Source organism: Topomyia yanbarensis, chromosome 1 (assembly GCF_030247195.1).
Source record: "Topomyia yanbarensis strain Yona2022 chromosome 1, ASM3024719v1, whole genome shotgun sequence".
In the NCBI taxonomy this organism is placed as follows: domain Eukaryota; kingdom Metazoa; phylum Arthropoda; class Insecta; order Diptera; family Culicidae; genus Topomyia; species Topomyia yanbarensis.
The window spans coordinates 140,982,933-140,998,390 of record NC_080670.1 but is presented as its reverse complement, the minus strand read 5'-3'; the positions used below and the strand labels follow the sequence as shown (position 1 = coordinate 140,998,390).

Below are 15,458 nucleotides of genomic sequence, written 5' to 3'. Positions count from 1 at the left end.
GACATACGACATGATTTTGGTAGATATGACCTGGGACATTATGACGCAGTACTTGTGCGTCATAATATCCAATCAATTAATTGCATCACAGAGTCGATTGTTCATTACGACGTAAGATCTGGAAACGAATGTGTATCATAATAGCCGGGACATTATGACGCACAAGAGATGCGTCACCAGATCTAAAAACAAATTTGCATCATAAGGTCAGAGCAATATGACATACATTCGTATACGTTGTGCCGAACGATGTGATGCATCATCCATCAGACGTTATGACGCAATTCTTAGGCGTCAACAACCGAAATGATGAGTGCCTCATTTAAAGCAGGGTGGTGTGTGATAACGTCCAGGACATCATGATGCACGAGGGGCGTCCCAACATCCGAAAACCAATGTTCATCTAAATGTCCTGGAATTTATACCGCACCCTTTTTTGCGTCGTGGTGAGATATTCACAGGGTCAATGAAATGATTGAGCAGCTCGGCTGTTCGAATAAATGATGCAAACGAAGAACCGCGAATTGAAAATATTAGCGTATGATTTGAGATTTGTTCCGCCTTCAAACAACCTGTTGAATATTTGCTGCTCTGGTCGCAGTCGACATTCTACACACTGTGGCGCAGTTGAAGTTTCGGATATTATGACGCATAAGAACTAGCCCAGAGCGTCCCAAGTCATAAAAAACCTGTTTAAATCCCCACCTAGCGTGTAATTGTGCCTTTCTCAAGCACCTCCGGAACCGAAAGTCGGATCAACTATAAATTCAATTGCAGCTTATGGGAGCCTGATACCTTTGATTTGATACGAAGTTTGTGAAAATCGGTTCGGCCATATTTGATAAAATTGTACGAGCTTAAATGACACAGATATACATTTTCCGATCCCAATGAAGTGAATCGAATGGTATGACACTTTGCCTTCCGGTCCTCGATTAAAAAGTCGATTTTTAGAGTGATTGCATAGCCTTCTTTATGCGAGAAAGGCAAAAAATCGGCCCAACCATTCACAATAGACAGATGTGTGTTTGTTAGTTTTTATAGAGGGCTACTTTTCCGGGGCATTTTCGGAACCGTCTATGGTGGTCAATGTAGTTAACGAAAGTTCGGTTGGGCTTCAGCGACTTAGAACTGCAAATGTAAGTTTTTTCACAGACATTTTAGCGAAATTGTTACCCTTTTGCCTTTCTCATATAAAGAAAGGCATGCAATCACTGTAAAAATCGACTTTTTAACCTTGGCCCGAAGAGACGAGTGTCATATACCGTTCGATTCAGTTTGTGGAGATCGGAAAATCTAGAGAAAATTTTCAATAGGACGTAAGTAACATTGAGAGCCTCTCTTTGTTTACTTTCTCTTTCGTTTATTACGACGTCTTTACAACACTTTGCACTAATTTTCCAGTACATATCGAAAGCCGACGGTTTTTACTAGAATATTATGCAAAGAGTAGAGTAGTAAATGTTGAAATGGCCGAGTAATGAACAGAAGAGAAAGACCCCAAAGAGAATCTCTCATTGTTACTTACGTCCTATTGAAAATTTTCTCAAGGAATGTTTGCGTGTGTCATTTAAACTCACTCAATTTTCTCAGAGATACTGAACCGATTTTTACAAACTTAGTTTCATCTGAAAGGTATAAGCTGCTATTGAATTTTTAGTTGAACCGACTTCTGGTTCCGGAGTTACGGGTTGAAGAGTGCGGTCGAACAGCAAATTTCCATATAAACGGTTACCACCATGATGTAATACAGTCGTGATTCGCTGGTTGGGCCACAGCCTCTGTCCAACTAACGAATTTGATTCGCTAGTTGGACCGACTGACAAACGTCAAAAACTCCAATGAAAACATTAGTAGTGTAAAAGATTGTTAGATAGATTGTCAAAGCCAATTTGACATGAGATTTTGACGTTCAGATGCTTTTTAGCTGCACAATGGTCCAACCAGCAAAGGTCCAACTAATAAGCGGTCCAGTTAAAGAGTATCCAATCAGCGAATCACGACTGTACATATTAAAATGGGTGCAGGGGTAGTTTGCGGGTCTGGATCACTAATAATCAATCAAAGCAGCTTTGACCATATTGGCCACATATAACGGTTCATTATTCTTCCGGGAAACTCGCCAAGTTCCTAAGCTAATATCACACCTATTCCCCAGCGAATTCTCTACCGATTTTTACAAACTTGTTTTCAAATGAAATATACAGTAATACCATTGACTGTTGCTGAATTTCATTCGGTTCTGACTCTTAGTTCCAGAGTTACAGGCTTGTTAGTAAGGTTACACTGGAATTTCCCAAATAAATCGGTACAATCGTAATACCTCAGAGGCTAAAAACTATTGAAACGGTCTCCAAATTACTTCTATTCGCACGTCTAGATCACTGATTGCCAATCAAACACTCCTTGAATATATTATCCACTATCGACGATCCCGGATTCCGGGCATATTCCACAAATAAAGTCACATCGGATCTTCGGTGGCGACTGAACCGATTTTCTCAAACCAAATCTCAAATGGAAGGCAAAACATGCAGTTGAGTATTGCATCGCTATCCCCCCCCAGTATAAAAACCTCACACTTCCTTCCTTCATCATTCCCCGTATACCGAAATAAGATGAAGGATTTCTGACGCATCCTCCATTCCCACTCTACTAACCCATCACCCCCTCCACTTCCAAACCCATTCCACCAACATTTCAAAATATAATCACATGAAGATAACATTGAACTCATGCAGATTAAGCTCATTAAATATTAAATGTTAAACGTTTCTACTGTCATGACGTCACTTTCTCATTAGCAAATTTTGCATTAGCTCATGTTCTTCGTGTTCAGGTAACTAGCGAATAAATATACCAAACAAAAAGTTTTTTTACTCAATTGTATTTGTGGTATGTGGATGTGCGTTATGTTGCGGATGTCAAAGTAAATTAGTGCAAAATATTTCTTGGGCAATTGGCTTTCATTGACAAAAAATATTTGGATGAACCTTTAGTGTATGGATGGAGATACGTATTTTTTGAAGATATGTAAAGTGGGGAGTTATGAACCACACATTTCAGTGAATTATAGCTTTTTATTAAAAAGAACAGTATCATAATTCGAAAATCAGGGATGACTCATACATATTATAATTTAAAAAGGTTCAATTTTATGCGAAGAACAGGATTCTACCACAATTTTAATCTCCCCGTGCCAAAACCGTGAATTGAGGTGGTTTGACGCGAGTCATGTTGCCACCTATCCATTACGACTCAGATCACTTTTCTATCTCATTTTTAGGTTAAAAATATCTTAAAATTTATCTTCTATAGCCCTAATAAAAATAAACCACAAAATATTCCATTTCTTCTACTTTTTGCGATGGTTCACAACTCCCCACCAAACTGAACAATACCGATTCCACGCAGTTCACGCAATCTGCCGCATCTCAAACAAGATAATGATTATTTTAAATTGATTCAGCCTGTGGGTGTAATAAGGCGTCCTTTACAAATACCAGTTCAAATATTAAAAATCGACCAATGTTTGTAGTAGTTATGCCCTGAAAACAAATCTATGTTCACAACTCCCCACTGTCCCCTATAATTTTTGATTACAGTGAGTCAGCGTCTACTTTCATGGTAGTCGTGGGATACTTGCTAAGTATAATTAGAATGGAGGGATTCCATGAGAAACCGTCCGACCACAAAATATGACCATCGTCGATTCGAACGAAACATTGAAGTTGTGTTCGGTTTATGAATCTCCATAATTTTCTCTGACAATTGCAATATTTTGATACTAGAGCAATTTTTAAAAAGGGCGTAAACATTTGTACGTACACTAATTTCAATTTTTTTTGTTCGATTTCTGTATCTTATACAGCAAAACTTTCTGAGAACGTGTTCCAGGGAATGAATATTTATGTGCGAAAAAAATATACACTGAAAAAATGTTGTCATTTTTCACAAAAACAAAAATTTAAATTGCAAAAAAAACATTCTTCCAATTTTTTATATTTTAGAAACAAAAATTTAAAGAGAAAAGAAATATATTTCAAATTCCGTTTTAACAACACAATTCTTTTGTTTTCTAACGACCTTTTCAGAAGTTATTCGCGTTTCTCCATCAACAATAATAAGTTTTTCAAAAGGCCCATAATATTTTCTGTAACTTTCTCTTTGACATCAAGGTAATATTGTAAGCCATTTGAAAGCTATACGAAAACAACCAAAATATGATTGAACTATTTACTGCCCATAACAGCATAAGAGTCCCATGTTGAAAAACAGCAAGCCGAGAAAAACGCTGTATTTGAATTGTATTTTTTGAAAATTGTATTTTTTACTGCAAATGGTAAGAATTATAAAAATATGTCAAAAGTTGTTAGGAATTTTTTTTTATTGGAAGCTTCTCCATGACCCAAATGCACTGAAAAAGTTTCTTTGCTTCTTTAAAACGATAAACATTACATTTTTGACATTTTATGATTGGGTAACGCGAATAACTTTTAAGAAGGGCATAATCACACGAATTAACTGTTTTTGTTAGAACAAAATTCTATATATCTCGAAAACTATCGCATTTTGGGAGATTTTTGTTAAAAACCTTTTGATTTAAAATAAGAGTTAGAATTATATTCTGTAATAAAATTACAGTTTTGTATGTCAATTAGTACGAAATTTAAAAACATGCATAAAGTTATTGTTAGAAAAACTTTTTTACCAGTGAGCTCTCCATCATACATTCAAAATGTTTCTTTTCTCTTGAGGTTTCTATTGACAAAATATAAAAAATTAGAAAAAATGGTTCTTTTACAATTTTAATTTTTAACACAAATTTTTGTTTTTGTGAAAAATGACACATTTTTTTAAGTGTATATTTTTTTCGCACATAAATATTCATTCTCTCAAACTCGTCCTCAGAAAGTTTTGCTGTATAAAATACAGTAATCGAACAAAAAAAAGTTAATGCAAGTAGAAATGTTTACGCCTTTTTAAAAAATTGCTCTTGAGTCAAAATAATCTTACTGATTGTGGAAAATGTTTAGTCTTCCATGCCGATGAAATGTGTAAAGTTTCATAGGAATCCAAGATGGTCGATCAGGACTTTAATTATTTTCGGACGGATCTTCGTGGAATTCCTCAATGTAATAGACATTTCCACAATTTTATTTAACCCTAGAACGTTGCACTGGGGTACAAATGTACCCCACGCGTTTGATCACAATTTTCGCAGGCAAAAATGCAAAAATGTGTGAGTGAAAGTACGGAATTTATTGATTCTGGTTTGAACAAAAAAAAACTGAAAAAATCGCGGTTTTGACTTTTTTCACAATAATAACTATAACTTTGCGAATTTTCAACCGATTCAAAAAAATCAAATGATTCTAAAAGTTGAAAGAATGGTCTAGAAACGGTATAAAATGGAATTTTGAAAAAGTGCAATTATTTGAAAGAGTGAAAAGTTTGAGAATCGGGTTCTGGAAAATACCACGAAATGGGGTGGAAATTGAAATGAAAAAAATATTTCTGATCAGTAATACATTGGTAACACGTATCTTTACTGTTACAGCAGTTACTGTGCGCAATTTATACTTGCGAGCCATTGTTTTGAAAAACTATAATAAATAAACAATAAAAATCAGCAAACATGAGAACGATTTTCCTCTACTTCAAAATTAAATGAAATTAATTGAATAAATGATTAGAAAGATTATATAATACTAATTGTTACTTACGTAGTAAAACAACCAGTATTTAAATTAGTATTGTCACGAGACAAAAATTCCACTGACAGCACGAAACCTGACGAAACGCTAACGGCAACCGTACACTGGGGTACAAATGTCCCCAGCAGAGTCTGACAACAAATTGAAAACTAAACTTGATGTTCGGCAAATGATTACTCAGGTTGTTGTCGTTTTGGTCGTTTTAACGGTTAAAAGATCAAAATGGAGAGCAGTTAAATTGTCCTATGACATCAAACAGATAACTAATTCTACTATCAGTGATAGTAAATCGAAAGCTCATTGAGATGTTGAAATTTTTATTGATAGCAAAATATATACTCACTTTAACGTTTTACTAAAGAAATATAAATATAGAAATTCTTCTAAGTAACAAAAATGGTTGTACGTCATTTCGCGGAATACCATTTCCCGGTATACCATATTCCGGAAAACCATATCCCAGAATGTACTATTTCCCGGAAAACCATTTCCCGGAATGTACCATTTCCCAGAAAACCATTTCTCGGAATGTACCATTTCCCGGAAAAACCATTTCCCAGAATGTTCCATTTCCCGGAAAACCATTTCCCGGAATACCATTTCCCGGAAAATAAATTAAACCACGTACCTTGCCACCACTCATTTTGATTACACTTGCTACGCAGCAAATGTCATACAAACTACGAAATTCTCTCTACTTTAGAACATAAAATTTAGTTTGGAAATATGCTTGGAATTTTATTGATTTTAAATGTAAGTTAGAATAACATCTCAACAATGCTTCAGATATATTCTATCATCTAAAAAATCTGCGGTTTTTCTTTCTTATACATGCATGCTTCCTTGTCGTTATTTTTGGCATGTTTTTGATTTATATGTACTTTCTATTTCTATGTAGTTTCACATTCTTTTAAGAACTCTTTCAAAATATTCTTGGTGTTTTATTGGATTTAAGTACTAGTGGTCCTAACATACCTTTCCCATAGAAAATTTGACAGTTCATAAATTTCACAGTCGACCGACGAAAACGGGTGCTTCGAGGTCGACAGATTAATTAAACGACCAAGACGGGTTTCGTCGGTGGACAATTTTCGTCACCATAATAATCGCCAGATTTAATCTGTGTGAATCTGGTTCCAGTTTTAAACTATCAACTAATCGATCGATTTAATTGGTTGAAATAGACCGATTTCTACAGATTTCGTCTGTCATATTTAATCGGTTGTCGCGTCGGCTGACGTCGATGTTAAACCCCCATAAGAGTTGGTGCAACAATCGACCGATTAATTGGTGGCATAGTTGGCCGATTGTGCCGACGCAAGCCTATTTAGTCGATGGGAAAATCGGGAGGATTTTCTATGGGGTTATAAATTTTTGAATTATAATTGTTATTCTATGAGCTTATTCGCCTTCTTTTGGAGATGAGCAAATCATGAAAAATATTTTTGAATGTCTTCTTTAAAATTTGAGTACTTTTTTGGAAATTAATAATTCATAACAATCTTCTTTGAGACATTGCCTTTTTTAAGCATAATCTGTTTTCTGGTACTTTATTGGTTTATGAGCACTTGTTTTTTATTAATATGATTAGAGAGCAAAGATAAGGTGTCAAGCGAACCAAACAAAAACTTGGAATGCAGAATAATGTCTTCATGTTTTATTCCAGCACAGTCAATCATTATCTATAAAGCTTATCATATCTTGATTGTAAATTTTATTTGTCGCGGAATAATGTGAAATAAAGAATAGAGGAAAAACGGTATATCTCAGGATGCGCTCATATTATATTGGGATGATAAGTGTTTTTTATGTAAAAATGTCTGAGGAACGCGATGGCATTAAAATTTTCAAAATTAAAATATATGTATTGAGAGAAAAACTAACTTTTAATATTTAACTGAAAAATCGCATAGTTGGCAGCACTGCCGGCAATTTTCTTCAAAAGCCAATTTATTGTCGCGCTTATAATAAAATCTCACATTGCGGGCGTCTGAAAGGCGCATCAAATATAGCCGCAGTTGCTCCGCAAGCAGATTTCAGTGGAGCTTTATTTTTTTGCCAGCTGTGTGCTTTTCGAAAGGTTCAAGGAAAAAGCTGCCTATAAATTTATATAGGCGGCTGTCACGAGCCTATCTCAATTGAGCTTTCATATTATGCCTTGCAGGATAATCGCTCGATATGCGATTAAATGAAAGCTCAATTGAGATAGGCGTGTGACAGCCGCCTATATTTTCCTTGAACCTTTCGAAAAGCACACAGCTGGCAGAAAAATAAAGCTCCACTGAAATCTGCTTGCGGAGCAACTGCGGCTATATTTGATGCGCCTTTCAGACGCCCGCAATGTGAGATTTTATTATAAGCGCGACAATATAATCGCATATCGAGCGATTATCCTGCAAGGCACAATACGGTTTGATTCTAGAGTAAATAGAACCGGAGATATGATCAAAAGAAAATCAAGCGTTTTGGCAATTTGCCAAAACGGGGGGTGCTCCCATGACCCGAGGGGTGGTTCAATTGACACAAAAATTTGGGTTTTTATATATTGGCCCTAGATGAACAATTCCTTCAAATTTGGTTCAAATCCGTGAAGGTCGATTTCAAGTTTGCATATTTTTTTGATCACTTCGCGTGGAATGACCCATATGTAAGTCAACATAGCTCTGGATTTGTTCTTAAAGTTCAAATTACATGTTAACTTTAGATTTCAATAGTATAAATAATTACCGAGAAAAAGTAAATTCCGGGTAATGGTATTCCGGGAAATGGTACATTCCGGGAAATAGTATTCCGGGAAATGGTACATTCCGGGAAATGATATTCTGGGAGATGGTACATTCCGGGAAATGGTTTTCCGGGAAATGGTACATTCCGGGAAATGGTTTTCTGGGAAATGACATTCCGGAAAATGGTTTTCCGGGAAATGGTAAACCGGGAATCGACGTACAATCAACAAAAATAGCAAATTGATATCGAAATTTGATGCCATATTTAAAAAATTTAAAACTGATAGCAAAATGAGATTTCAATTTGATGCTATTATCAAAATATGAATTCTTCTTGTTGTAATTTTGATGTTCGACTTTGCTCGGGGTACCCACGCCAACTTTGACACCTGCTTCCACGAAGGCTATAAGCAAACTGGCTAAATTGAATTATGGTTAGGGTCCCAGGTCGGTAAATGCCGAATTCTCGTCTTCACACGGCTCCAAAGAAGGCGTGGGGTACATTTGCACCCCAGTGCAACGTTCTAGGGTTAACAAAACCAGCTAATGAATCATAGTTTGGATAAATCAGAAAGGCGCAATCGCACCACTAGGTGCAATAAAACAGGTTTTTGCATTTCTCATCGATTCATCAGTTGCGGATCATCGGTATCGGTTTGAATCGGAATTTGATTTGCGACCGCACGCCACAACCCGTAACTCCGGAACCGAAAGTCGGATCGGGATGAAATTCATTATCCATTTACTGGGATAAAACACCTTTCATTTGATCGTTTGATCGAATCGGTCAAGCCGAGAAACCGATTTAACTTAATTTGAATTTGGATACTTCCGCCGGGGCTTCTGGAACCGATTAGATGGCCAAAGAGACTTTGAACGGCTGTTAGTCACCTAGTACTACAATCCCAAGGAGTTTTGGAACATTTTGGAAAAGTTTTCACCTTTATACATTTATTGCTGAATTTGTTAAAATCGGGATTTACTGCGTGATCGCACTGCACTCACTACCCTGTAATTCCTGAACTGAAAGTCGGATCCATTAGAAATTCAATAGCAGCCGATGGGAACGTTGTACCTTTCATTTTAGAAAAAGATTGTAAAAATCGGTTCAGCTATCTCTGAAAAACATGAGTGAGATCGTGGTCACATACATACAGACACATTTGCCCAACTCGATGAACTGATTCGAATGGTATATGACACTCGCCTTCCAGGCCTCGGGAAAAAAAACGATTTTCAGAGCAATTGCTATACCTTTCTATCGTATTCAGTATTTTTCGCTTAACAGTTTGTACCTAGTTTGATTCTTTGTCTTTGTTCTAGGTTGTAGCTCTCGAAGGCTCAGTAGAAGAGAAGGTAGCACTACGGAAGGAGCTGGAAGAAAAAATGGCTCAGGAAATAATCAAAATGGATGCAGAGGCAGAGCGTGACATAAAAATATTGCAAAAAGACATCGATAAATTCAAGGAAAGTTTCTTTGACTATCAGATTTATCTTGGTACAGATCGCGCGAATCGCAGCTATTGGTTGTTTGAATCACTTCCCGGCCTATTTGTGGAACATGATCGAACGTTTAGCGGTAGATGTCTAGATATGCCCACTTCTCATTTGCCTGGTCTTGCTTCCTGTCCAGCGGATCAACGGAAAAAGTTCATCACTCAGACTATTATGAACAACAAACTAAGCGAAAACGATAAAGAAAATAAAGTAACTACTGGCGAACTTATTGAAAAATTGATGCTGAACGGATGCGTAAAACTAAAAGGATTGAACGATCAAAATAAAGCAACGGTTAACGGTGTCACTGACGATGCGTCAGGAGTAATTAAGAAGGAAATGTCATCTCCAACCAACGAGGAACTTCTTATGTGCACTGCGAATCCGAAGGCTTGTCCAGTTCACACCGAAAATTTCCCAGGAACCATCCAATGGGGTTTCTATCACACTGAAGAGCAAATAAATGCTTTAATAGAAAGCTTGAACTCGAGAGGTATACGTGAAAAAATGTTGCGCGAAAATTTGGAAAATGAGAAAGAATTGATACTCACTCATATCAAGGATTGTCCTGTCGAAAAAATAACTACAAACTCGGCTCAGCGCGATGCGATTATGGCTGAAATTATTGCGAAATATAGCAAAAAGTATGATGCTCCTAATTTCAATCATGAACCAGGAACCGACGCAAATGTTATATTTGAAGCAACTTTGCGCGAAAACTTGTTGGAACTGGAGTCTAAAATTACGGTGGGATATTTGGGCTGCATGAAAGTTACGGATCGAGAACAGTGGCGCGAAGCGCTTGAACATTTTGAGTATAAACAGCTTTCCGAACCACTCCTTTGGGGTCCCAATAGGGTGGTAACATTAAAGGAGAAGAAAGATGACCAAGAAGAAGCAGATGAAGGCATGGAAGATGGTGTTTCGGATGAAGAAAATGAAAAACAATTGGTTATGAACGTTAAAGATCCTGGTTATGATTTGCCTGATACAATGATAGTAGAGTCTGAAGACTCGAGCGACGAAGCCATTTCATTGCATGATTCGGCTACCTTAAAAGAAAAAGTTCATTCTTTAGCCAAGGCATTGCTTCAAATCGAACAGTGCATTGATTCCAAGTTCTTTCGATATCCATTTGGCCCAGAAAAACAAACAAAAGATAAAGCTACAATGACAAAGAAAATGATATTAGGGCAACAGAATATTGCGCGTTGGGAAGAGACTTTGATGCGCGCAACCAGTTTTTCTCAAATTTTTCTGTATTACAACGTGCTGTACGATGCTATTCAATGGTCCAGATCGGCAGAGCGTATTGCCTGCATGATTTGCCGTAGAAAAGGTGACCCGGATATGACGCTGCTGTGCGATGATTGCAATCGCGCTTGTCACATGTACTGTCTTAAACCTAAACTGAAGCAGGTTCCGGAGGGAGATTGGTTCTGCGTAAAATGCCGCCCGGAAGATTATGTCAAGAAGAAGCAAACTAAAAAACGAAAGGTATTTGTAGAAGAAGAACCTGTCGAGGAAGAGACAGCCGAAGAAGAGCTTGATGAGACAGTTGGCGATGATAACGGTGACAAAGAAAGTTCGGACGAATATGAGGAATTAATTTGCAAAAAGTGCAAAGTTGCTGGGGCGTCGGCGGTTTGTTGCACCTGTAGCACAGCATACCATCCGGAATGTACCAAATCGCTTAGTAGTACACCCAAAAAGAAATGGAACTGCGACAAGTGTAGCAAAAATTTCTCGAATGAACCCAGAAATGCAAAGAAAAAAAATAAAAACAAGAAAAAAAATAAAAAAAAAGTAGCAGTTCGATTGGCTGCTGCACCGGCTCAAGATGATAGTTTTGACTATTCAGAAATCGATGTTGAAGCTGAGGTTGACGATACATTCCTAGACGATGAACAAATCGATGACGTTGAAGCGATAGAAATCGAAGATGTACAGGAAAAGACATCAAAAAAACGAAATTCCAAGCGCAAAGTTTCAGATGAAGAAACAAACAGTAGCGATGATGAACCTCTAATTTCTAAGGCTAAACGAAATCGTCGATCCTCATCTAAACGTTCCATGTCCAATGGGTATCATGCCGATGATGCAGCAGTATCTCCCCCGACCAGTAAACCCAGACGATCTGTCTTGACAAATCCCGCTAGTGATGATTTGGATTCATCGAGCTCTCGTCGCGCAAGACGTACTGCTGACAACCTACCGTTAAATAGTGTAGCTCTGTATACGCTTCTTGATGATATCCTGAAGCATCAAGAATCATGGCCATTCGACAGACCAGTTTCTGTTAAGGAAGTACCAGATTATTACACTATAATTAAAAATCCCATGGACTTTGCCAAGATAAAATCAAAGTTAAATATGGGCGAATACACAATCAACGAACAAATGATGAATGACGTGCAATTGGTATTCCGGAATTGCGACCTATACAATACAGATGAAACCGAGATTTACCAGTAAGTAGATTTGTTTGATTTTCTAATTTGATCAATGTCTTATCTCTTGTTTTTCCTTCGCAGAGCCGGCCGAAGCTTAGAGCGTTACGTACTTCAACGCGCTGAAGAATTGTCGCTACCATTCAAACCCAGCGACATGCTAAAAAACGATGACTCCAAAAATGGTAAGTTGTCAACAACGGTCAATGGTGATTTGTGTATCCATGATAGCATGAGTGGGAATGGAAAGCGCAAATCTACAAAAATGTGAACAGCGTTGTATTCAAATAATTTTGCATACATGGTCTGAATTTACATATGAAGTATTTATAGGTGTTTTAGTAAAAGAATTCTATCGTGTTTCTCTCTCACAATCAATTCTTATAAACAATAAACACACAAAGTTTTACTGTTGGTGTTACAAGTAAGAACTGTACCGCATCTTCTTCCGCATCTCCGTCATGATATGATAAAACAGTAAAACAAGAAACATAGTTTGAATAAAACCATTCTGAACATGCAACTTAGAAATGGCCTAAAACCATTGGTCACGTTGCTGTGCTTAAACATTATTAATGTTCGTCAGTCCATGCTGTAGAAATCATTTTACTTTATTTATAACATGATTACATTAGACATACGATAACTTTTTTCATAAGAATAGAAAATTTGAGAATTCGTCATTAAAACTTTCGGTATCCCAAATCTTTTGAATATTTGTCGATGACTCGCAAAAATAGCCTGCTGCGGTCATACGTTCAATGGGGAAAGCTTATGGCCTCTTGCAAGATGGATCCTCCACTAGTAAGGAAAAGTTGTTGATAGGACCAGCAAAGTTCACGTGTAATCGCTGCTAAGATTTCTCCGGAATTAAAGCCAGCGTTAGACGATACTTCAGATAATTCATGCGATTTAGCTTGAATTCAAACAAAACAATTTATATGATTCGTGTTTGGTTAATTCAGGGTTGCCTGATAAAATGGAGGTGAATTGTGGGTCGTCTATCACTCTAACAGAAAAAACGGTTATACAGTAATTTTGACCAAAAATGACTACCTTTGTTAGGGCGTAGTGGGTTGGATATTTTTTATGTTGGTTGGAGAACAGCTTTCGCAAATTCCTCTACGGTTAACAATCTGTTTATTAGCAATGAAAAGGATAAAGAGAAATCGTTCAAAGTTTCTCAAAAAAGATTTTTTTTTCTCTAATTGTTGGCTATGAGACATATTTGGTGTTGAGAGAGGATTCTCCAGTATTTTAAACACTAACGACATTCTATATAGATTATATGCGAATGTTATAGAGAAAGTTATCACACCAATCAAGAATAGGACTCTCCAGTAGTTGTGGTAATGGAGAAAAATCAAGAGATTAGGATGGTAATCGATTGTGAAGATTCCAAAAATAAATTTATCATTCTCAACGCTTTTTCGTCAAATTAGCTGGTTGAAGAGTATTTTGGACACGTGTTTTAGAAGATACACAGCTTTATCTAAGAAATCTAGGAAATATGTGGTAGTTAATAAATGGTTTGATCACATACAATACACATACACATATTACGGTTATTTTTCAACAGGTAATGGAACAGGTTTTGGCTGATTTATGGCGTTTTTGCTTGACCCTGAAAATTCTTACACCAACCACTGCCAGTTCACACAGTTGGGGTTATAACCTGACTCAGTTTCACTTCAAGCCAAAAAGAACATTAGAGAATGTTTGTGATTATTTGGATGATGTTTTGATTACAGGAGTTGATACAGAAGATTGTCGTGGGAAACATGACATGGTTTTGGAACGGTTGAGCAATACAAACATAAAAATAATTGGGAGAAGTGTTCATTTTTTGTGTCAAGTTAACCTCATTTAGGGTATATTATAACAGATAATGGGTTGAGCCTCTAAATCCCGCAAAACTTTCAAACCAAGGACCGCTTTGAACGAACCAAATGCAATAAGCACTGACACCGCTCGTGCTAGGTATTCTTCGTGCTCGAGCTGTAGAATTCAAAGAGCTAGCACAACGGGTTAGCACGATGAGCTAGCACCCCGAACTAGCTCGGTAAGCTTGCCCGGTGAGCTAGAACGGTGCAGTAGAGTAATGTAATGAACGAAAAGATAGGACAAAGTAAGAAATATACGTTGGTAAATGTGCGACAGGTTGCAGCAAAAACGATGCAAGCATTTTTACTCACACTAACGTGTTATATTTTTTTTCTATTTTGCTATAGCTCGGTGCAGCGTGCTGGATATGACCGTGCTAGCGAGAGCTCTTGCTCATCGGTGCTCGTGCTGCTTGTTAGCTCAATGAACTTAGCTCCGACGCATTATGATCCAGTGCACAGGAATAGCACACGGTGCAGCACCGTTCTTGTTCATGCCTGCCAAAAACTTTCAGCAACTAGTTCGACTGATCCAGGAAACTAAGATCCCTGAACAAACTGTCCCAGGCTAGTTACAAGTAACTACTCAAAGTGGTTGCTGCACCTACTCTCTCCATTCCTGCTTTCTGTCAACCATAACTGCAAACACCCTGAACAAACTGTCCCAGGATAGTTACAAGTAACTACTCAAAGTGGTTGCTGCACCTACTCTCTCCATTCCTGCTTTCTGTCAACCATAACTGCAAACACGGTCCAAACAATGATTTGGTATTTTCTGGCGTTCACACAATGAATAATTTTCAAACTGCAAGGACTGAATTTTATAAATGAAAATCCAAACTTCAAACCCGTTTTTCTCTAATTCAATATAATGTCACTTAGTCCGATCTGACTTAACACTAGAACGTTACACCACAGAGAACAGACATCCATGATCGAACAAAAATATTTAAAAAACGTGTGTAAACATTTGAATTAATATACGAAAAACACTAGCGCCGCCACACTAACCTATCCCAACTATCCGCCAAATCGATTCCGGAACCGGTTCGAAAGCCTGGATGGATTCAGCATGGAATCTAGCTCAAAGAAAACAACCGATTCCGACTCTGTCGGTTGACACATTTGAGCTGGAATTCATGCTGGAAGTCCGAATCGGTTCCGGACTAGTTTGACTGGGTAGAG

General features: G+C 37.4%; 1 protein-coding gene across 2 annotated transcripts in view; it reads left to right on the top strand.

Annotated features, from left to right (window-relative positions):
• Positions 1 to 15,120, top strand: part of LOC131695684 (bromodomain adjacent to zinc finger domain protein 1A) — a 51,700-nt gene extending 36,580 nt beyond the window's left edge. The window contains exons 4-6 of one of the 2 annotated variants that reach the window (XM_058984280.1): positions 9,767 to 12,411; positions 12,475 to 12,575; positions 14,622 to 15,120. In XM_058984280.1, coding sequence (XP_058840263.1) covers positions 9,767 to 12,411; positions 12,475 to 12,575; positions 14,622 to 14,701 — 2,826 coding nt within the window. In that variant the 3' untranslated portion in view covers positions 14,702 to 15,120. Of the gene's footprint in view, positions 1 to 9,766; positions 12,412 to 12,474; positions 13,031 to 14,621 lie in introns of those variants that run through there. The other variant, XM_058984210.1, reaches the window with a different exon arrangement.
• The last annotated feature ends 338 nt before the right edge of the window (positions 15,121 to 15,458 follow it).